General features: G+C 35.6%; 1 protein-coding gene across 1 annotated transcript in view; it reads right to left on the bottom strand.

The window, feature by feature from the left end:
• Window positions 1-23,300, bottom strand: part of Trap1 (TNF receptor associated protein 1) — a 271,125-nt gene that overhangs the window by 64,586 nt on the left and 183,239 nt on the right. The window contains exons 9-10 of the mRNA XM_090403299.1: window positions 9,229-9,502; window positions 800-869 (exon numbers count right to left, since the gene is read on the bottom strand). Of these exons, the coding sequence (XP_090259425.1) occupies window positions 800-869; window positions 9,229-9,502 (344 nt within the window). The remainder of the gene's footprint in view (window positions 1-799; window positions 870-9,228; window positions 9,503-23,300) is intronic.

Below are 23,300 nucleotides of genomic sequence, written 5' to 3'. Positions count from 1 at the left end.
AGTGAGACCTTGGCAATGCTATTTCCAGTCTTTTTCATTAAAACAATTTAAATTGTAATTTCAATTGCTTTCATAAGTACTTGGTTCTAGTGCCAATTGATTTTATGCTCTGAAAAACATCAGTAGCTTCATAAATTATTATTTATTTTGTTCTTGTGTGGTCAACCATAAAAATATAACATAAATACAGGAATGCCTACGGTATTCTGTCACATTCATCTGTTATCTTTGTTGTTCTCCAAACTCTGCTCCTGACTTTCTTTACTTCAGTATTAATAATCTGCAACTGACTAGCATTTCCTTCCAGTTTAGTCTGTAGAATTAGAAAATGGAAGCCAGATGGAGTTAGTCACCAACAACTTCCCAGCATATCCTAAACCATGGGGACAAGTCACCAAGGAAGTCATTGATGATTACAACGTCTATTCCATCTTGCTTCCTTTCCCAATTCTGTAGACCAAGCAAAAAACAATGCCACTGTTAATTTACATATCAGAATACCAGACTATCCATGAATTTTCTTAATAAAAAGAGTCTGCAAGCATAGATGTTTGCTTTTTTCTAAGTAACTTAAAGAATAAATTGGTAGAGATTACCTCATCCATGGAATGACAATGCTCAACTTCATCTCCTTGAATCTTATAATGGTTCTAAAGAGGATGATTTCTGTATATCAGGGTAAGATATTACAGTTCATGTATAGTAAACGAAAATTGAATATTTACATTTAACACTTAAGCGTACATGTATCCAACAACATTTTAAATTTTCAAAATTTTAAATTCAGCAATAAACAAACCTGATTAGAGCACTATCTTGAAGTAATTCTCGACTCAAATTTAATGGAATGTCTTCACTATCAATGACACCTAAGGAATTTAAAAAATTAAAAATAAATATTATGCACTGATCAAGAGTTCACTTATGAAAAATACAACTCTCTGACATTGGATCTTTTTGGTACTGAATGGGAGTTCTTGCTCTCTTAAGGTTTCTAATTGGTCTCTGAAAAGAACCAACCAGTTTGAAAGAGAAAAATTTATCAAAAGGAACTAATAAAAAGCGAATACATGGATGTTTCAGCAGCACTCGTCTTTTAAGTAGTCAAGCTAAGGCAACTCTGATGCTGAGGATGTATTCTCATAAGCTCTCTGGTCAATATTTCAAAACTTCCAAAGTTTCTACATATATTTGGCTTTGATATAATGTTAGATCTTTAATATCCACTATTTCTGTATTATTAAATATAATTTATTATTAAAAAAGAATAATCATAATAAGCACTTTCATGAATCAAGCTGAAGAAAAATTAAGTATTCAGGGTAGAAAAGAAAAAAATAATAATAAGGAATCACAAATATTGGGGTACTAGTATTGGTCTTAGAAGTGGCTGTATCATGCATGTATTGTTCAGTTCTTATTTTTTAGTAAATATTAATGATATTGCTCATTATTACTGGTTAGTATTTTCTTTATTTTTGATTGTTATTGTGGGTTTGTTTAATTGTTACTATTGTTACACAATACTGTTTCAAAAGCAATTTATGTTCGTGGCATTAATGCATATGGGAAAAAAAAAAAGTGGACCAAAACTTTGATATTCAATGATATCGATATGTGGAATTTAGTGCAATGTAGGGCATGTTTAATGTGTTCAGTACTGAGAGTGAATGGCTTGTGGTACAGGAGTGGGAGTGGAGAGAATGTATGTCAAAAATGATTCATGAACAAGTGCAAGAATTACTAAGGATATAAGGCAAGATTGTGAAAGTGTTACAGAGAACGTAGTGGAAGCAGTGAATGAGAGTGTATGAAATATGAATGAGAGTATGAAGGAAGTGGATGAAAGTAATAATGTGAATGATGAGGTGACAGTGCAGAGAGAAACACCATGATTATGCAGACACTTTCATATGACAAAACATGCATGATACAGCCACTTATAGCCAGTAAAGATTGTGAGTCTACTGCTTGAAGTATGATAAGACAGAATTGAGAAAGGTCTTGATTGCTAAAGTTCAATGAGAAGATTGTGCAGGAGGAATGGTTCACAGTTTATAGAAGTGTGGAGTGAATTTGGTGGACAAAAGGACTTGTGTATACCTGAATTGACATTTGAATGATTTAGGAATGAGATGTTTGGAAAAAGTGTTCAGTGAGAGTTTGGAAGTGCAAAATCAGGGAAAATAGAGATATTAGAGGGAGGATGCAATCAAGCATATGTCTGGCCACCCCTGGGATTAAATGAGTGTGAGTGTAGGAATAACCATGCAAAAATAGCCACCCCAGAGATAAATGAGTGTGAGTGCAGAAATGACCATGAAAACCTGGTTGCAGTTTCCCATGTTTCAAATCTGAATGGGCTAGTAATATTATTATTCAAGGGTAATTGGGGGGGGGGGGGTGCAAAACATGTGGAATTCTCAGCCAAGAAAGGGTTATGTAGAACTACAAAGCTGGTAATTATGACAAACAGGTGGCAGCTTGGAGCAGTGCCATGGCATAAGAAACTACAAGGAATGACTGTTCACAGTGCATGGGAAGTGGTCAGGGATTAGTTGAGAGAGGCAATATCAGATTGCATGTCCAGGTTTAGGAGGATAAACTGCACAGTGATTAAGTGGATGAATAGCAATATAAAGCAGGAGCTGCAAAAAGAAAGAAAGAAAGAAAAAAAAAAAGCCTTGTAGAAGGAATATAAACAAAACAGTGATCGACTTGCTCATGAGCAATACAAAGTGCAAGCAAGAAGGAGAACTAGTATTATAAGGAAGGCTAAATCAGATTATGAGAGAAAATTAGAAAAATAGGCCAAAGTAAATACAAGTTTTTTCACAATGTAGCAAGTGAGACAAAAAATGATGGTAGAAGGATAAGTTTACTCAGTGCTGATAGCAAGAAAGTGACAGAAACAGAAGAAATAACTGAGTTGCTAAGTGATTATTTTGCAAGAGTATATCATCCATGCAGACTTTGCAGTTACTGATGTGACAGAGGCAGATGAACTGAAGGTACCCAACATGTAAAATACCAATGTAAATACAGCAGCGAGACTGAGTTCATGCACTATGTAAACATGCAAGAGAACTAGCAGTTCCTCTGACAAAGTTGTTTAATCTAAATCTCAGCTCTATCAAGGTTCCAAGGGAATGAAAAGAGGATAATATAGTTTTATAACATAAAAGGTAGCACCCAAGACAAAAGTAGCAAATTAACCAATTAGTATCTCTGGAGTGGTGGTGGTTTAAATATTGGAAAAGTTAGTTAAAAGTAAAATTCAGTAATGGGTGGATAAGAATAGGAGGCAGCACAGCTCTGTGAAAGGTAGGTGATGACTTTGTTCACATTTTATAATAAGGTGACAACGGAATTGGATAAAGGATTTATTCACATTTTATAATAAGGTGACAACGGAATTGGATAAAGGAAATGGCTACACAAGGAATTCTCAACCTGTGGTATGTGTACCACAAGTAAAATTTTTGGGGGTATGTCATGAGAGTTCAAAAGTCGCTAGATCTAGTAACAAAGTTGCTAAGTTGGCAAACTGATGAACTGTGCAAGCATAACCATCTCACCAATTACCCTAAAATTTTATAATTTTATAAGATTTGTTAAATTGTTTATGTCACTCTTTGTGTTTATCAATATATGTAATTTATAAAAAATGTAATTTACGTGTGTGTGTGTGTGTGTGTGTGTGTGTGTGTGTGTGTGTGTGTGTGTGTATATGTTTTATTTTATTCCCATTGTTATACTATAACTATAGTTTTTATCTATCTATACAAGGGATATGTCAGTTACATACACATATCCGGGAGGTACGTGAAGCATAAAAAGCAGAGAACCACTGGGCTACACCATGATACTGCTGGATTTTGAAAAGGCATTTGACAGAATACCACATGAAAAAATGATTACATAAGTTGGAGCAAATGAGAATGGATGTGAAGCTGGTGGCATGGAGGATGGCTGATAGACAGACATCAAGGGTAATGTATGATGGAGTGGAATCAAGACAAATGCAGGTGACTAGTGAGTAGCTCAGAGCTCTATACTATGGCCATTACTCTTTAATTTGTATATTAATGATACAGTGGAAGATTTAAGGAGATATTCAGTCGTTTGCTGATGATGCAAAACTGGGGGAGGGGGGCAACAGTTGACAGATGATGTAGATATCTTGCAGGATATTTAAATAAATTGGCAATGTGGGCAAAGGACAATGGCTATCAATTTAATGTTGCAAATGTAAGGTAATACACTTTGTAATCAAAACATTACATACTTTGCATCATATTGATGTTACTGGATAACAGGAAAATTATCAAACTAAGGATATGGGGGGTGATGGTGCAGAGAAGCTTGAAGTTCAGAAGACACATATTGTAAAAGTTGACAAAATAGCTCAAAGGATTACTTGGATGTTGAAGAACACACTGACAAGTTAAAATAGGGAGGTTATTATTCCTGTTTGGAAGGCTATGATTTTGGCCATATGTTGACTACTGTGCACAGACTTGGATTTCACCTGGATTTCTTGGAGATCAGGAGGTCATGGAGAGGATCCAGAAATGAATGACCAAGCTGGTGACAGGTCTGTGGAATGCTCTCTAAGGAGAGAGAGACTGAAGGTGTGTGGGTTGCAGAGGTTAGTTGACAAGCGGACAAGAGCAGTGACAGAAATTTATAAGTTACTAGAGTGATACTATAAGATTGACACAAGAAAGTTTTCAATACATGAGGAGTAAGGGGAGAGAACAAAGGGTTAACCCTGGAAGTTGTGTAAGACTAGTTAGTAAGGGTGTGTAGACTATGTTCTTTGATTGGAGAATTGTTAATGAGTGGAATAAACTGCCAGAGGTAGTCCTAAGTGTCCCATTGGTGAATAAGTTTAAGGAGAGGTATGATAGGTATCGTGCAAATAGTAGTTAGGTGGGTCTCCTGTAATGAGTCTTGAGTCAATGGAGATACTCGTATAATAGTAATAATAAAGTGAAAGAGAATGGCAATAAGAAAAATAATGAGGAAACAAAGAAAAATATTTTCTATATTTCTAAGGGAAAGAGAAGTATGAAAATAGTAAAACAAAATGCATGCATAGATAAAATCTTGTTGATATTATAAGGGTGGTGGTGGAGGAGGTGGGCAGTAGATGGAGATGATTCGTAGTAGAGGTTCGGTGTAGTGGTTGAGACAGTTGTAGGTGTCCTCCCGTGATGAGTGTTTGGACTCTTTGGAGGTGTCAGGAATGATAATAATAATGATCACACATGAAAAAGTAGATACAGTTGACTATGGAAAACACTGTTATAACAATTATTTTAAGCAGTAAAGCCTATGGAACTTCCATATGACTTAACTGGTCACAAAGGCATCTTCATGGGCACAAAGATTGTACACGATCTGCATGCAGGCATACCAGTAGAAAGGAAACAAAGAACGTGTAAAAAAAGGCAGAATCCTAAAGCCCTGGCTGACATTCTCTATGGGTACAGAGGTGGGATCTTGCTTGATCTCATCTGAGAGACAATTATCTTGACTGTCTGTCAGATGGATCAAGCAATTGTCTCTCAGATTTTGGATAAGCTAAGGAGACGTTTATTCAACTTTGGAAACATGTAGTGCTGTGGAAGATTTCAGGAAGTCTTTCAGATTTGTATTTGCTTCTGGTATAACAGGGAAGTTTTCTTCCATTATACAGTAATCCTTGTTGATGGCACAGTCCATAATGGCTTGTAAATAATGGACATAATTCCTACAGTATTCCCTGCAACAGCTGAGAATACTGTAAACACCAGAATAATCTAGTTGGAAAAGAGGATCTTTTGGTGAACAGATAAGGATAGTCAATTTTGATATGGCTTAAAGGAATTGTGCATGTTGCACCTTTTAAGAATGTGTGAAACTTTTTCCCAAGGTATCCTGGATGTAAGGAATGGCAACATATTTGTGATCTGGATTTTGGAAGGAATTGGATTTAGGAAAATGGATGGGGATTTCTGTTAATTCTGAGGAGGGGGGCACTGGCTGGGAAAAAAAAAAGATCCCCATATGATTGATTTCAGCAGACATGCTAGTATATAGCCAATCAGATTTTGGCTCTATTTATTAAAGTTTTATAACACCATACTGCTGAGAGGGGTGGTGATGTTATGGATGCACTTACCAGTGTAAACAGATTTCATGCAGATAGAAATGGATAAGGATCTGATAATTAGCCTGATGACCAAAGTGTCAAGGAAGAGCAGACAATTATCATTTTCAGTGGTGAAACATATTCTAGGGTGTAGGCTGTTCAGATGTTCTAAAAACCTTTTCAACATATCCAAACCACGTGGCCAAATGGAGAACATGTTATCAGCATAGCATAGCCATAATGCAGATCTGAATGGAGCAGAATTTAAGGTAATTTTTTAAAAAGCGTTGCATGAAACGACTGATGGTGGGACAGAGAAAGCCTAACTAAAGTTAGTTAAATAATTATTAACCATGTGTTTTCTCCTCTAAACCATAACATAAATGATTGATTATTATTTTTATTTTTTTCTGCTGTGCATATGTATTATAAGCAAACTTTGGAAAACATGTTTTGTTAGTCTGGTAATTTTCTAGATGTCCTTAATTAAAAGCTGCCAGGTACTACCACATTGGCCCAATAAAGTCACTGCTTCTGCAAAATATTACTGGTGAAATCAGTGTTTAGAAGTACACTACTTGAAAAGAAGTCAAGGGACACTTCCAAAGGCAAGGTGTATCGTGCCATGTAACAAGTCATGTGTTTGTAGCCGGAATAGTTTATCCCAGCTATAAACAATAAATAAATTTAGAAGAATATGATGTTCTCAAGTCAGTGCAACCATGTCTGGATGTTAGTGATCATAGAAATCACTACGAGATGGGAAGTGACAAAGTCTGAAAGAGGCATTATGATAGGATGACATGTTGCATGCCTATATTGGCAAATTGGGCCATCCCAAGTCAACAATCAGTGATACCATACTGAGATGGAAGTGCAGGGAGTCTACTGCAAGTGCCACCTGCAGTGGACAGCCCACCACACTCAGCAAACGTGATCATAGGGTGCTATGCAGGACGATATGTAAAAACTGCCATTTTTCAGCCAACAGTTGAATGCAGAGTTCTGGTCATTGACTGGAACATGAATCTGCATTTCAATGATAGGACTGCAATATGCAAGTTCCACATTACCTGAACTAACATGCAGAGTTGTCTTCAAAGAGTGTGTTTAGTGGGACATATAAGCTTGGAAAGCTGTGTTATGGAGTGATGAATCATTCTACACCCTTTACTAAGCAGATGAACTGGTGTTGTAGATGCCCAGAGTGCATAACCCGAACTATAAAATTAGGAGATGGCAGTGTAATGGTATAGTTCTGTTTTTCCTGGTTTGGTCTCAGATCTCTGTTTGTGGTGCCATGAACACTGAACTCAGAGAGGTATCTGAACATTCTGGACAGTGAGTGTTTCCTACGTTGCAAAGTTTCTATGAAAATGACCATTGTCTCTTTCAGCAAGACTGCACCGTGTCATAACGCTGTTGCTGTAACTGCCTGGTTTGTGGATATGAACATCACCACACAGATTCCTGATCTTAACTCTACTGAACATTTGTGGAATGAACTGGAGCGTGGCGAGATCAAAGGGCATTCACTCCACAACAGTCCAGAACCTCATTACATGCCTGCAGAAAGAATAGCCCAAAATTCCCACTGATCGGTATCGTATACTTGTAGAGCGTATGTGCTGTAGGACTGGTGCAGTCATTGCAGTGAAAAGAGGTCCTATCTTATTAAGGTGGGCACCATAGCTGTTTGTTCCTCAAACTATGGTGTCTGTTGTCTTCTTTTGAAGCAGTGTATATAAGTCTCTTCTGTTTGAACAGGTAACCACAGCTTTGCAAAATAAATAAAATTGCAGCTACATTGTCACAGGGCATTCTGAAATAAAAGAAGAACCACACAAAATAATAAGATTATAAAATTAATTTAAGATACATGCATATGCTAATGCATAACTGAAAATATGAATTCATTAATAACCACATTACTGTGAACAGACCAGTTCATTCAAGCAGACATTTAATGGGATTTGAATGTCTGCTTGAATGAACTGGCCTGTTCACAGTAATGTGGTTATTAATGAATTCATACTTTCAGTTATGCATAAGCATATGCATGTATCTTAAATTAATTTTAAGATACATGCCTGTAGAAAGAATGGCCCAAAATTCCCGCTGATTGGTATCGTATACAAATTACATCAGATATATACAATAAAGAATTCTTCCATAAAACCACTAGATCACTGAAAAGAGCTCTGGAATTCTGTTCACTTTAAGTGCTCAACAAATTATATTCAGAGTGATCTACTGGTGGATGATAACTCTGAATATCATTTGTTGAAAAATAACATTATTAGAGAAAATCACAATGAATCCTTAATACCAAAAAGATGAAGAATTAGGAAGTACAAAAATAAACATGCTGAGGTGAATAGAAGGTATATTAAAACTGAATATCACACAAATGAGAATATAAGAAGGCAGACAGCAGTGAGAAATCCTAATAAAAAAACTCGATGGAATTTATCAGAATTGTATTGAATGAATTGCCAAATTTTTTTTTAATAAAGAAAATTGACTAATTTGGATTTAAAAAAGATAATTAAATAAATAAATTTCTTTAATGTTTTATTAAACTCATTTCTTGCATTTGATTTGCTTTAATATTTCAAAATAAAATTAAAAAAAAAACTTGTAAATCCTATATTGTAATCTTCTCTTAGGCGGCCACTGACGAAAAGACCAACAAGTAAGTGCTACCATCTCTTGGTAAACAGGATATGTTACTGTCTAAAAATAATGTGGGTACTACGGTCGATTATCTTGAGTTTACGGGACAAAAAACCTGAGTTTCCAGGAGAAAAAATCCACTTGCCAATGCCAGAGATCGACTAACTTGGGAATCAGTCAAAGATAGGCTTAGAAAAAAATTCCTCTAGTCAGCGACTAGACTTGAACCTATGTCTAACTTCGAGCGACCAAAGGCAGAGGATGCAAGTGCTACTTCGAATGAGCTACACAGATCTAATTGTGCTTAGGGAAAAAAAACAATTAAAGAAATTAATTGATTTTTATCATTTTAGCAAAATTTTCACAAAAAATGGATACTTAAAATCAGTGTGTAAGAAATATAACTTAATTACCTTTTACAAATCGTAGCCATTTTGGCAAAATGTCTGCTTTACTTTTTATTAGTACACGTCTGCTGTACAGTGAAATACCTGTCTCTCCTTCACGACTCATTTCAAAAAGACCAGGTTTCCCTTCAGGAAAATACAATACACATCTTAAACTTATGGGAACATCTGTCTGATAATGAAGATAATAGCGTGGAACATCATATGCATTGGCAATGAAACGATAAAATGAAGAATGCATTTCCTGTGTTACATCTTTAGGTTCAAGGAGCCAAAGAGCCTAAAAAAAAAAAAGAAAAAGTGAAATCACAATATCAGTCTTTATCTTAATTTTTTTTTTCTTTTAATGTTAATCCATTGCACAGAAACAATTGTAAAACTGTCATACATTTAGTACCATGGATGGGCCAAAAGTTAAATAATCTGGAAATCCTAGAGACTAAATATGATAATAATACTGCCATCATGCCAAAATTCCAGCATGCATTTCAGATCTTCAATAGCCTTGAAACATGCACACAATGTCACCTTTCCATTTATCTTATATCCTGGTGAAATCTTTCACCCTGTACATTTTCAGGTGAAAAAATTTTCACCTGAAAATTTTTTCTCAGGAAAATATTCTATATGGGAGTGCAAGAACTTTAAAATTCATATTTTAAGTTTTCAAATGTTTCAAATTTTTTAGCATATTTTCAACTATGCATTTAAAATAAGTATTGTTATTTAAGAAATTTGTTATTACATTTGAGAAACCAATACATGTTTTGTTTTCAGTTATCATGTTCCTTCAAACCATTCATCTTCAGTTAATTTTTGTATTTAGCCCACAAAATACTTCCATTGAGCTTGGCATTGGAAACACTTGAAAATTTGTAGCAAGGATACTGAAAGGGGAGAATGAATGCTGCAGAGATAATGAAAGAAATTCTCGCAGAAAGGCTTAGACGTTGGTTAAACATGCTTATTAAATAACTTAAGGAATTTACAACATACAAAGGATATAAATTAAATTAAACTTTAATCTATATTTCCAATATTTCGGCAACGTCACATTGCCATCTTCACAGGAACTTAAAATAAAGACACGTGCACACAGTAAATGAGGATAAAGTAGGAAGCTATTGTTTCTCCTAAAAGTCCTGATGGTGCCTCCTAGCGGGCTATGTAGTTATTCTTGGCCATTGGGCTGAAGGTCTTCTAATGTAAGTCTCCCAAATTTGGGGCGGTCTCATGTAACCAAATTTGTTGAGGTTTGCCATGTTTCTTAGGGCTGAGGCAGATTCCATGAATAGCCTTTCAAATTTGAATTTACTACGGTGTATTACCGTGACTTTCTTCCACTGTATTCTGTGGTGTGTATCAAGAGCATGGTCTGTAAGACCAGAGTGGCTGTACTGGTGAAACTGGATGTAGTCCTTGTGTTCTGAAATTCTGATATTCGCTGTCCTGCCTTTTTGGCCAAAGTAGGACAGCTTACAGCTGCAAGGGACCTGGTATACACCAGGTAAGTCTAGGAGAAGTGGTTGGTCTTTAGTGGAGCGGATAAGGGATGCCAATTTTCTATATGGTCTGTAACACGAGGTCAAGTCATGTTTTTTTAGGATTTTGGTAATTTTTTCAGAGGTGCCTCGGATGTAGGGAATGGTGATAGATTTAGAGTAATCCTTATTGTAAAGAAGGGGGGGATTGTGGTTTACTGGTTTCAATATTTTTTGGATGGGGGGGGGGGGGGCATTGGCTGAGAAAGTGTTGCTGATGTGGTTTAGTTCTGTGGTTAGGGCATTGTCATTTGAACAGATAAGTTTAGCCCTGTTGTGTAGTGTCTTAATAACTCCATATTCTTGTGTGTGTGTGTGTGGGGGGGGGGGGAATTGTTGGTGAATGTATCTGCCTGTATGGGTGGGTTTTCTATAAACTGAGAAAACCAAGGTTCCATCAGGCTGGCAGGTGACTAGTGTGTCTAAGAAAGGGAGGCTGTTGTTTTTCTCTTTTTCCAGGGTGAACTTGATGATTCTGTTAGGTGTTGGTTGTTTTAAGTGTGTTAGGAAGGAGAGGAGTGTATCGAGCCATGTGGCCAAATAGCAAACACATCATCAACGTAGCAAAGCCATATGGTTGGGTTTTGTGGGGCAGAGTTTAAGGCTTTCTCTTCAAAAGTCTCCATAAAGAAGTTGGCCAAGGGTGGGGAGAGTGGTGAACCCAACATCCAAGAATACCTACATAGCCCGCTAGGAGCACCATCAGGACTTTTAGGAGAAACAATAGATTCCTGCTTCGTCCTCATTTACTGTGTGTAGTGCCTGCGTGCACGTGTCTTTATTTTAAGTTCCTGTGAAGATGGCAACGTGACGTTGCCGAAATATTGGAAATATAGATTAAAGTTTAATTTATATCCTTTGTACGTTGTCAATTCCTTAAGTTATTTAATAAACAGATAATGAAAGAACATTCCTTATAAAAGTGATATCAAGGATTCAATGCATGTATTTTCTTCATATATGCAGAAAAAATGGTAGAATGGATTGCTTTCCTCAAAGATAGCCTCCAGCCTTATTGCTTCAAGGAATTTAGAAGTTGTTTGTGAAATATGACTTGTCTGAGTAGAAACCTGGTAGTGAAACCTGGAACCTAACAAAAAGACTGGAAAACAAATTGAAGATTGCTCAAAGAAACATCCTAGAGATCTCTTTAAAAGATAAAATAAGAAACTCTTGGATTAGAGAGCAAACCAAGATAAATGACATTCTAACTCATATTAAGACCTGAAAATGGAAGGGCAGACCGTGTAATGAGAAGAGATGATGGATGCTGGACCAAGGAGATTACAAACTGGATAACAACTGGAAGAAGAAACAGAGGAAAGCCAAGGACTAGAGATGGGAAGATGACCTTAAAAACTTTGACAAGAAGTGGAAGAAGACAGCCAAAGATAGAAAGAAGTGGTCAAAAAAGTGGAGGCCTTCGTCCAGCAGTGGACCGACCAGGTTGAGAAAGAAGAGTAGAAACCACAGCATCATATTTTGTATGGCATTTAAAAATCAATTATCGGTCTTACACCACATGCTACTCTCAGCTAGGAATTATTACTTGTTTAAAAAAACACATAACTGTTATTCTTTTCCAGAGAATTTCTTCATTTTGTGCTTTTCAATGACTGTACAGAGTCATCCTGATAAGGATATTAGAATAAAAACAGTGATGTCTTTTAGTTTAAATAAATTTTAAGAGAGTATTCTAGGAATATTTGATATATGACCATTTCTATTTAATATATTAACAAACTGCTTTATTAATTCTAATTTTAATTATTCAACTTTATTTGGATCCACAGAACTTTTAAAACAGAGAATACTTTTGAGTCTGGGATACTGAGTCCCCATTCCCCCCCCCTCCCATCTAGTAATGATTATGCACTCTGCAATGTTTATATTTCAGTTTATAAAGAGAAGTTCAAGATTTTCATAAGTCTAGTTTAGATGGCAGCCTGGTTGGCTGAGTGGTTAGCATATCCACTCTCCAGGCAAAAGGCTGCAGGTTCAAATCCTGCTGTGGGCATGGATGTTTATGATCGTCTGTGAAAATAATGGTGGTGGGTAGTAGTTGCAGTTTGTTGTAGTTGATGGATTGAGTGTTTGAGACAGAGAGTTGTAGAGTAGGTGCCCTCCCTCGATGAGTCTTTGGACTCCTTGGAGGTGTCACGCAATAATAATAATATAAAAACGTTATTATGTGATGTTTGCACACCATGGCGCTTGACTGCATGAAGGAAGACTTTGTTTCGAATCTAGTCATCGACTAGAGGAAATTTTTCTAAGCCTTTTTTCGACCAGTTCCCAAGTTAGTCGATCTCTGGCACGGGCAAGCGGGTTTTTTCTCCCGGAAACTCTCGGTTTTTTCGTCCTGTAAACTCACGGTTTTTTCGTCCTGTAAACTCAAGAAAATCGACCGTAGAACCCACATTATTTCAGACATTAAATATATTGTGTTAGCGTTAGGGACCACTACATGGCGGCACTTGTTGAGCCATCTCTCTTCACTGCATGGTGTTAGCTGATTTTTTGATATTATTCTTATTTGTGCCTATGGTCAACGAAGAAGGTTCTACTCAGGAAGAAATGGAAAAATTTTTCAAGGCATTAGAGAAGGCAACTAACACAGTGAAAAAGGAAATGTTGGTCCTTGTTGTTGATTTAAACAGCAGAGTAGGAAATGATTAAAGACATATAGAAATGTTTTGTGAAAAATTGGAGAATACAGCAAACCTAATAATAATAGTAAGTGCCTGGTGGATTTCTGTTCAGGACATGGACTAGTTATTACTAACACCATGTTCCAACATAAAAATGTACACAAATTCACATAGAGAGAAGATGTAAGAAATAAGAAAGTCTCATCAACTATGTTATAGTTGACGGCAATGTTTTCCCAGTGGTTCAGGACACAAAAGTATACAGAGGATTTGAAACAGGAAGTGATCACATCTAGTTTTCAGTAGGATAAAACTGAATTTCAAAAGCAGAGCGTGTAAGAAAGTTTTTTAAAACAAATGAAACCTGAGCAGCTTTCAGAGGTGAACTTAGACTCAAATATACAAACATCATTGAAGAAAAAAAATGAAAGTTTGAAAACCTCTTCAGTGGCAAACCCTAGAGAAAACTTTGATGGATTCAGCCAGAGAGGCATGTGGTGAGGTAATCTGCAAGGATAGAAAAATCAGAACTCCATGGTGAACTCAGGAAGTTTAAGAGACAGTCGAGGAAAAGAAGAAGAAAGTACATCAAAAGTTCCTGGCAAGTAAGTCACCTTATGCTCTTAGGGAATACAGAGAAAAATGTAAGAAAGCAAAGCACTGTGTAAAATTAGCTAAGCAAGTCATGGGAAGACTTTGGTAAGAACAGTGAAAATAAATATTCTGAAGGCTATTAAAAATGCTCAAAAATGGAGGAAACAGTACTGTAAAAGAAATCAGAGATGATGAAGGTAACATGAAAACTGAAGATAAAGATATTCTAGTTATTTGGAGTAATTACTTTTAAAATTTGCTACATGTAACAAGCAGTGTCAGCTCAGTGGTAGAAAACTCCCAGGAAGATACATATCCATACTTGAAATATAAAAAGCCATCAAACAGCCAAAGTGTGCAAAGGCTGCTGGAGTGGATGAAATCTGATCAGAAATGCTCAAATATAGAGGTATAAAAGTTTTACAATACAGTTTTCATCAGTGGCGCACTCAGGATTTAATCTTGGAGGGGGCTGAGCAGACGATTTGCGAATACACACTATGCATCGCATACGACTGAGCATCTGCAGTGATCGCTAATTCATAAGTAGTATAGAAATAGAAGACACGACACAACATAAATAAAAAAAAAATGAATTTTAATTAGGAAAAGATTTTTGGAAAATTTTCTAGTATTTTTTTTTCTTTTCTTTGGGGGATGCCCGGGCTCCTTGGCCCTCCATCTGGGTGCACCACTGGTTTTCATAGTACCCATCTATAAAAACAAAAAATAAAATTGAATATGAGAATCACGTGTATTTCTATACTGAGTGTGCCTGGTTAAGATTTATGCACGTATACCTGAGAAATCATCATCGTCATACTTTTCATGGATTTAGGTCTACAATGGCCTGTTCTGGCCTCAGAAGTCATCGTTGAATCTCTTCAGAGGACGTCCTGGTTTTCTTTTATGTAATGGTTTGTAATTTAATATAAGGGGGACCGGAAAGTAATCAATTTTTTGAACTACATTTTTAATATAAATTTTATTAAAGAACAAATTAACATTATTCAATTCTGTAATTGCCATCGTTAATTATAACCTTATTCCAACGATCTATGAAGTTTAGAATTCCTTTTTTGAAAAACGTTTTTTCTTTGGAGGCAAAAAATGATATGAAAGTTCTTTGAACATCATCTTGCGAACGGAACGTTTTATTTCTTATGCTGCGTTCTAAGGACCTGAATAAGTGATAGTCACTAGGGGCAATATCCGGTGAATATGGAGGATGTGGTAGAAGCTCCCATCCTAATTTTTTCTTGAGTCATTCTTGCAGAATGTAGTTTTGCATTATCTTGCTGCAAAATTACCCTTTTCGATTGACAAGCATAGGACGTTTGATTAACAATGCTTGATGTTGTCACTCTAATTGTTCACAGTAGATGGTTGATGTGATAGTCTTACCTTGTTCCACGAATTTGTAATGAATAATTCCATGAATATTCCACCAAATGCACAACAAAACCTTTTGTGGATGAAGTCCATCTTTAGGTGTTGGAATTGGAGTTTGATTTGGAGAAAGCCACTATTTTTTGCATTTATTATTCTTATACAGCACCCATTTTTCGTCACCAGTTACAACTCGTTCCAAAAAGGGGTCATTTTGTTGTCTGGTCAACAATGAATTGCAAATCGCCCGTCTCTGTGCTTTATTGTTTTCTGACAGTTCATGCGGTACCCATACACCCTGTTTAAGAACCTTGACACTCTTATGTAAGTGCTCTTGGACAGTTTACCATGATGAATTAAGTTTCTCTGCTAATTCTTGTATGGTTTGTTTTGGATCTGAAGAGCTTAAGAGCATCGTCATCTAGAGTAAGATGTCTTCCAGATCGAGGACGATCAGAGAGATCAAAATTTTTTTCTGCAAATCTCCTAAACCATCGCTGACATTTGTTAACCTTTAATACGTCTCCATAAGTTGAGCAAATGATTTTGGTAGCCTCGGTAGCATTCTTTCCTTGGTGAAACAAAAACAGCATACAATGACGTAAATGGTGCGCTTCAACTTTAAAGCCCACCATATTAAAAAAAATAATCTAAAATTTAAAAAAAAAATAGTTTTTAAATAGAAAAGTAATGCTAATATTTAAATAAAAATCAAATTTAATAATTTGTGTGTTATTTAAGAAAAAACAATTAGCTAAAAATGACAAAAATAATTGATTACTTTCCGGTCCCCCTTATACTTGTACTGGTAATCTTTCTGTTTTCATTCTTTCCATATGTTCTATCCATTTATGTTTATATTTCTTTATTTTTTTTTTTTTTCTATTACTGATTCCTGGTTTAGTTCTTTCATGATTTCTTCATTTCTTTTGTGATAGAATAAAGTATACTTTGCAGTCTCATAAACTTCATTTCACAAAATTTATAAACTTTATAAAGATTTCATTTCCATACAACAGGACTGCTAGGGCTAATGTATTATATAATACATTAGCCCTAGTGTATTATATAATTTTAATCTAGTATGTTTTTGAACTAGATTAGATTCAAATACAGAGTTAATTATGCCTGTTATTTTTAAATATTCTGCAATTTTTAGGTTTATATCTTTTTTTTATTTTCATATGTAATCATATATTCTAGGTAGTTAAATAAAGTCACCTGTTCTAAAATCTTGTTATCTATTCCTATTTTAGTTCTTACTGAATTTTGTCCTTTAAAGTCTACCATTTTTGATTTTTCTGTTGATATTATCATTCCATAATCTGGCTATTTCATTTAAATTTAAAATAGCTTTCTGTAAGCTATCTTCAGAATTTGTAATTATTATCTGATCATCAGCAAAAAGGAGAGTGTGTTTAAGTTTACGTAAGAAGAAATCTCTTGATGAGCATTTTTATTCCATTTTATTATTATTTCATTTAAATAAATATTACAAAGAGTTGCTGAAAATGGACATTCTTGTTGGACCTCCTTGATTTATCTCTCTCAGATATGATAGTTCACAATTTAATCTTATTTCTATTTGATTATTTTCATATATACTTATGATAGCTTTTAGAATATTATTATAGAATATATGGTATATTGTCTTTCTTTGAATATGTTAAATGAAATACTTCTTTTAACTTTAAGAAATGCTTTTTCAAAGTCATCAAATGTAATATGTGTTTCTAAATTGTATTCTCTTCTTTTCTCTATTATCAATTTTAAGCAAAAGACTGGATCTATATATGACAAGGTGCCAAAAGGAAAGCTCTTCAAAATGCTACAGTCATATGGTGTAAATGGGACATTATATCAAGCAATACATAGTCTCTATTTAAGCTGTAATTCAACAGTTAGAATTGAAGGAGGTACAGGAAGATGATTATTCATTGTCTATATCAGTGGTTCCCAACCCATGGGTCGGGGTCACCGGGTAGTGATTTTAAAATTTTAAAAAGGGAAAATAAAAAATCACATGATCGCGTTCTGCACAAACGTGTAATGATCTTTCGTTCGTCGGGTTAGCTTGTTGTGAGATCCAGGTTCATGTGCAGTTCGGTGATTGGCTCTACGGAATGTGGGCTTGGCTTGTGATTGGTCGATTCTTAGTGATACATGTGCACTGAGTGCTTAGCCTTATTTCTTGTGGGGAGCAACGGTTTTACTTCGATACCAGCGAATTCTGTGAAATATAATAAATCGTATGTCGCCACGAATCAAATGATCCTGCTTCCAGGAATCTGACACCCAGTACATCACGTTATTTCCCTTCTTTGGCCAGCTGAGCAGCCGGCCAAGAGCAAACAACCACAAACCGAGCAGTGCTGTAAGGTCCAGACACCATAGTTGTCACTGTAGCAGCGCCAACAGCTCCAGACTACATAGCTAAACTCAATCAAAATATAATCTGCAGATCGGGCTTTTCACTCGTCACCTCCAGCAACCCAATAATACTATTTAGAAAGGTACACAAAATTATTTTTTAATTTTTTTATGAATTAAAACCACTTAACGTCCAGGTACGTAATTTTCGCATTTATCACACAAAAGCAGACATTTGAATTAGGTAATTGTAATTTCTAATAACTACTTTTCATGTAGTTGTTTTGTAACTAAAATAACTGCCCATAATATGGATGTGGATTCAACAGTGTTTGATTTACATTACAGTGTACGTTTGAAAATATTTTTTTGAAATAAATGTTTCACGTAACTTTATTGTCTTCAATAGTATTTCTTATAAATTCAATAAAATTCAAAAAAAAAATGGTTTTTTAGCCAGTTTTTTTTGTTAATTAATTGGGATCTTAAGTGGGAAAGTTCAAATAAATGTTTTTGCTTTACCTTTACTTTTAATAATTATTTGAACTGTTTTGCTACATTATTTGTGCACATTTGTATTATATTATTTACATTGTTTCAAATATATATATTTTTATATTTTTAGAAATCTCTCCCCATGGAAAGAAAACGTAAATATTCAGAAGGTTTTTTGAAATATGGCTTTACTTACTTGACTAACAATGGAATAGTGAAGCCACAATGCGTTTTGTGCAAAGTTGTTCTCAATGCCGAGTCTATGAAACCGTCAAAACTCTTATGTCACTTACAGATGAAGCATTTTGAGCATTCTAAAAAGGATTTAGAGTTTTTTCGTCGATATGAAACTAGTTGCAAATGTTAGAGACTTGTCAAACAGGAATCTTACATCAAGAATGGACAGCATTACTGCAAGCATCATATGAAGAAGTTTTTTTGCTTGGAAATTGCCAAGCAAAAAAAACCTCACACAATTGGAGAAATGCTCATTAAACCCTGCATGTTGAAGATGGTAAAGTTAATTCTTGGGGTTTCCAGCGAAGTAAAGATACAATGAATATCTCTGTCTAATAATACTATTCAAAGGCATATATAGCAGACACATCCATGGACATTAAAGAGCAGATTTTGAATGAAATCAAAGTTTCACCATTGTTTTCTTTTCAAGTAGATGAGTCAACAGACGTAAGCTCATGTTCTCTGTTGCTTGTCTTCGTGAAATATATTCATTTAGAAGGCATCAAAGAAGAGTTACTATTTTGTAATGTACTTGAAACTCTACAAAAGGAGAAGATATTATGGAGAAGATAAATAACTTTTTTGTGACTGGAGGACTAGAATGGAAAAACGTCTGTGGGGTTTGTAAGGATGGTGCACCAGCTATGCTAGGATCTAAGTCTGGTTTTCAGAAAAGAGTAAAAGAACTTGCTCCCCAAGCAAAGGGAATTCACTGCATGATTCAGCGATATGCTCTTGCCTGTAAGACTCTTCCAGCTCCCCTGCAAGAAGCATTTGATTCAGTGATCAAAAATTGTAAATTACATCAAAAGAACCTCATGAATGCTGATCATGAGGTTCTTTTTATCTATACTGCTGTATGATAGTTATCAAAAGGAAATGTGGTCAATAGTTTTTTCGAGTTGAAAGAAGAAATCAAGTTATTCCTAGAAGTGCAAGGGAAACATGAACTTGCGGCCTATTTTAATGATGAAGCTTGGTTGAGAAGAATTGCTTACCTAGCAGACATATTAGAACAGCAAAATAGGCTTAACCTGAAACTCCAAGGAAAGGAAACAACTATTATCGAATTTCAAGATAATCTCAGGGCATTTATATCCAAACACCAGAACTGGCAAAGAAAATTAAATCTAGGAAACATTGTCATGTTTGAGAAACTGTGCAGCGTGGTAGACGAATCTGAAGGTGAAATAAATGGCAATTTGAAAGAAGAGATTACTGGGCATCTTGATTCTCTTGAAAACGAACTCCAGCGTTATTTCCCCTGAGCTGACAGAAGAAGCTGCACTGGTACAAAATCTGTTCTCTGCTTCCCTTGATGTCGCCAGCATCCCCGATGAAGTACAAAATGAATTCTTGGATCTGCGGAACGATTCCTCGGCATGCAACTTATTTGATGAAAAACTGCTGACTCAATTTTGGTGTGCTATGTATTGGTCATATCCAAATGTCACCATGCTTGTGTTTCGAGTTTTACTCCCCTTTGTTTCTACATATCTCAGTGAGAATGCTTCTTCAATTGAAAACCAAAACAAGAAACAGAATAAATGTTGAGAATGACACGAGGTTGGCATTAACGAAAACTCAACTGCGAATTTTTAAGCTTGTTAATGAGTTACAATTTCAATCGTCGCATTAAATATGTCGTAAGTTAACATTATTTTGAATTATACTGAAAAATCTATTTTCAATGTGTTTTCATTTATCCTATTAAAAAGCCTATTTTTAACGTATCGGGGTCGGGGATCACTTTGCCTCTATAAAATAGGGTCGTGACTCGAAAAAGGTTGGGAACCGCTGGTCTATATGGATCACATTATGAAGGAAATTAGTGATGTTAATTTTGGGTCTTTGCTTTATGCAGATGATGTTATAATTCCAAATAAATCCAGTATAAATTTGCAAGATTCCCTTACTACAGTTGAATAACTGTTGTAATAAATTTGGTATGAAATTTATTACAATGTCTAGGTAGTTAAAAAAAAAAGAAAAAGACAAAGATGATGAAAATAGGCAGAAACATTGAAAACATCAACTGTATCCTGAATGGTGAACTAATAGAACAAGTAAAACATTTCAGCTATTCAGGCACAATTCTTAGTGAAGATGGCAAATTAAATATGGAAATGGACAACAGAATTAGTAAAGGTGGTATGGTAGGAAATCATCTGAATAAATTTATATGGAATAAGAAAGAAATTAGTCAGAACACTAAATTAGCTATATACAAGACAGTGTTCAAACCAATTTTAACTCAAATCTGAGGGCTGGGTTAGAAATAAAACACTTGATCAAAGACTGGAGAACTCTGATATGAGAGTTCTGAGAAAGATTAGTGGAGTGAATAAATGACATCAATATATTAAAAATAAGTATATTAGGAAAGAACTTGCCAATGTTACCATTCAGGAATGAGTTAGCAGAGTTAATCTCATATGGTATGGTCACTTAAACAGAATGGGAGAGGAAAGATTAGTAAAACAAATGTTCTTTGCCAGTTGGCAGGAAAAAGACCAAGAAGAAGCCCAATATATAGATGGATTGATACAATAAAAAGTACCTTAGAAGACAGAAATATAAGATCTGATAATGTTGCAGTCTTGAGAGATAACAGATTAATTTGGAGGAAACTTGCAATGAACTTGCATTGCAACTAATCAGAAGTTCGCAATGGTGTAAATTTTGCATGTGGTACTATCATTATATCCTGTACATCCTGTGAGGGTACGTATGATGAATTTGATAATGATGATTTGTGGGTTTCTGTCTAACTTTAGTTAGATTAAAATATTTTTCTCACACACTGTTTGGAAAGAAGTCAACACACACCATAGTGTGAGGAACAAACAGCCATAGTGACCACCCTAATATGATGTAGGACCTCCTTTCGTTGTAATCACTGCAGCAATCCTATAGGGCATACTTTCCACAAGCATGCATACATACAATAGCGATCAATGGGAATTTTGGACCATTCTTCCTGTAGGCACCTTAACGGGGTCCTGGACTTTTGTGGGGGTGGATATCCCTTGACCTCACCTGAAGCTCCAGTTCATCCCACAGATGTATGATAGGGTTGAGATAAGGTCTCTGTGAAAGTCGGTGAAGTATGGCTATGTTCATGTCCACAAACCATGCAGTTACAGAAGCAGCCTTATGACATAGCACACTGTCTTGCTGAAAGAGATGGTCAAATCAGTAGAAATGCCACAAAGTAGGAAGCATTGCATTGTCCAGAATGTTCATGGTACCACAAGCAGAGGTCTGAGGTCAAAAAAGGAAAAACAGAACCAAACTATCACACTGCCACCTACACAAATTTCATAGTTGGGGGTTAAGCACTCTGCTAAGAGATGTTCGCTGGACATCCACACCATCCATCTGCTTGGTAGAGGGTGTAGCTTGATTCGTTGCTCCATAACACAGCTTTCCAAACTTCCACGTTGTACTGAAGACGCTCTTTGCACCACTGAAGATAAAGATGCATGTTAGTTCAGGTAATGTGAGGCTTGCATATTGCAGTCCTACCATGGAAACAAACCCATGTTGTGAGTCTCAGTTCTGAATGTTTCTGTGCAGATTCGTGCTGCAGTCAAAGCCCAGAAATCTGCATTTAACACATCGGTTGACAAATGGACGTTTTTACTTATCCTTCGTAGAATCCTATGGTTATGTTCAGTGAGTGTGCTGGGTTGTTGCTGATAGCACTTACGTTTGACTCCTTGTACTTCCATCTCATTATGATATCAGTGATTGTTGACTTGGGATGGCCCAATTTGTCAACAATTTGCCAAACAGATAAGCCTACAACATGGCATGCTATCATAATGTCTCTTTCAAAGTCCATTAGTTCCCCCTTCTTGTGGTCATTTCACCTGGACACGATCACAGCGATTTCGAGGCATCATATTCCTACAATTTATACCAGCTACACAGATGTGACTTATTACATAGCACATGTTGGTAACTGGTATCAATTACTATACTTTTTTTTTAATATTACTATCATATTGCCAATGAGAGTGTTTGTTGACTTCTTTCAAAGCAGTTTACATAAACACGTTTTTTTCCCTTTTAATATGACAATTAGATATAATGGATTTATTTAGTAATGAAGAAGAAACAGAGGTATACATTCTGTTGAATGTGTTTTAGTTCTGTACTCGGATATGATTCTGCACAGTAAACAAATTAAAACTAGGTTTTAATGAATAGGGTTGCTAAGTTATTTCATTATACGAGGGTGTCTGAAAAGTTCTCGGCCTTGACCATAGATGGCAACACTATCAGGAAGATTTTTTTTCTCTAAGTTAGTACATCTGTCATATGCATCCATGTGAAATTGCAAGTCATTCTATCAAGTAGTTTGTTTTATACAGCTGTCTGAAGCAAAAGCATTGTCTGTATCCCTTAAAATGGATAAAATTGAGTATCATGAGGTTATAAAATTATTTGTAAAAGAAGGTTTAACCAAAAGAAATTCATTCGAAGTTCATAAAAGTTTATGGGCACTCTTCTCCTTCATTTTTGACAATTAAGAAATGGGCTACCAAGTTTAAATGTGACCGTACCTGCCTTGAAGATGATCCACATGAATGACGTCCAAAAAGTGTAACAACACCAGAAATTATTGATTAAGTGCACGACATGGTTGGATAACTGGAAAGTCAAAGTTTGTGAAATTGCTGAGACTACAGGCATTTCAAAAGAACATGTAAGATATATTTTGCATGAATAATTGCAAATGAAAAAGCTTTGCATAAGATGGGTGCCATGCTTGCTCACAGCAGATCAAAAC

This window comes from Typopeltis vanoorti, chromosome 13 (genome assembly GCF_054136105.1).
Source record: "Typopeltis vanoorti isolate ZY-2024b chromosome 13, IOZ_Tvanoo_1.0, whole genome shotgun sequence".
NCBI lineage: Eukaryota > Metazoa > Arthropoda > Arachnida > Uropygi > Thelyphonidae > Typopeltis > Typopeltis vanoorti.
The sequence above is the reverse complement of the archived record's forward strand: the minus strand, read 5'-3'. Positions and strand labels throughout refer to the sequence as shown.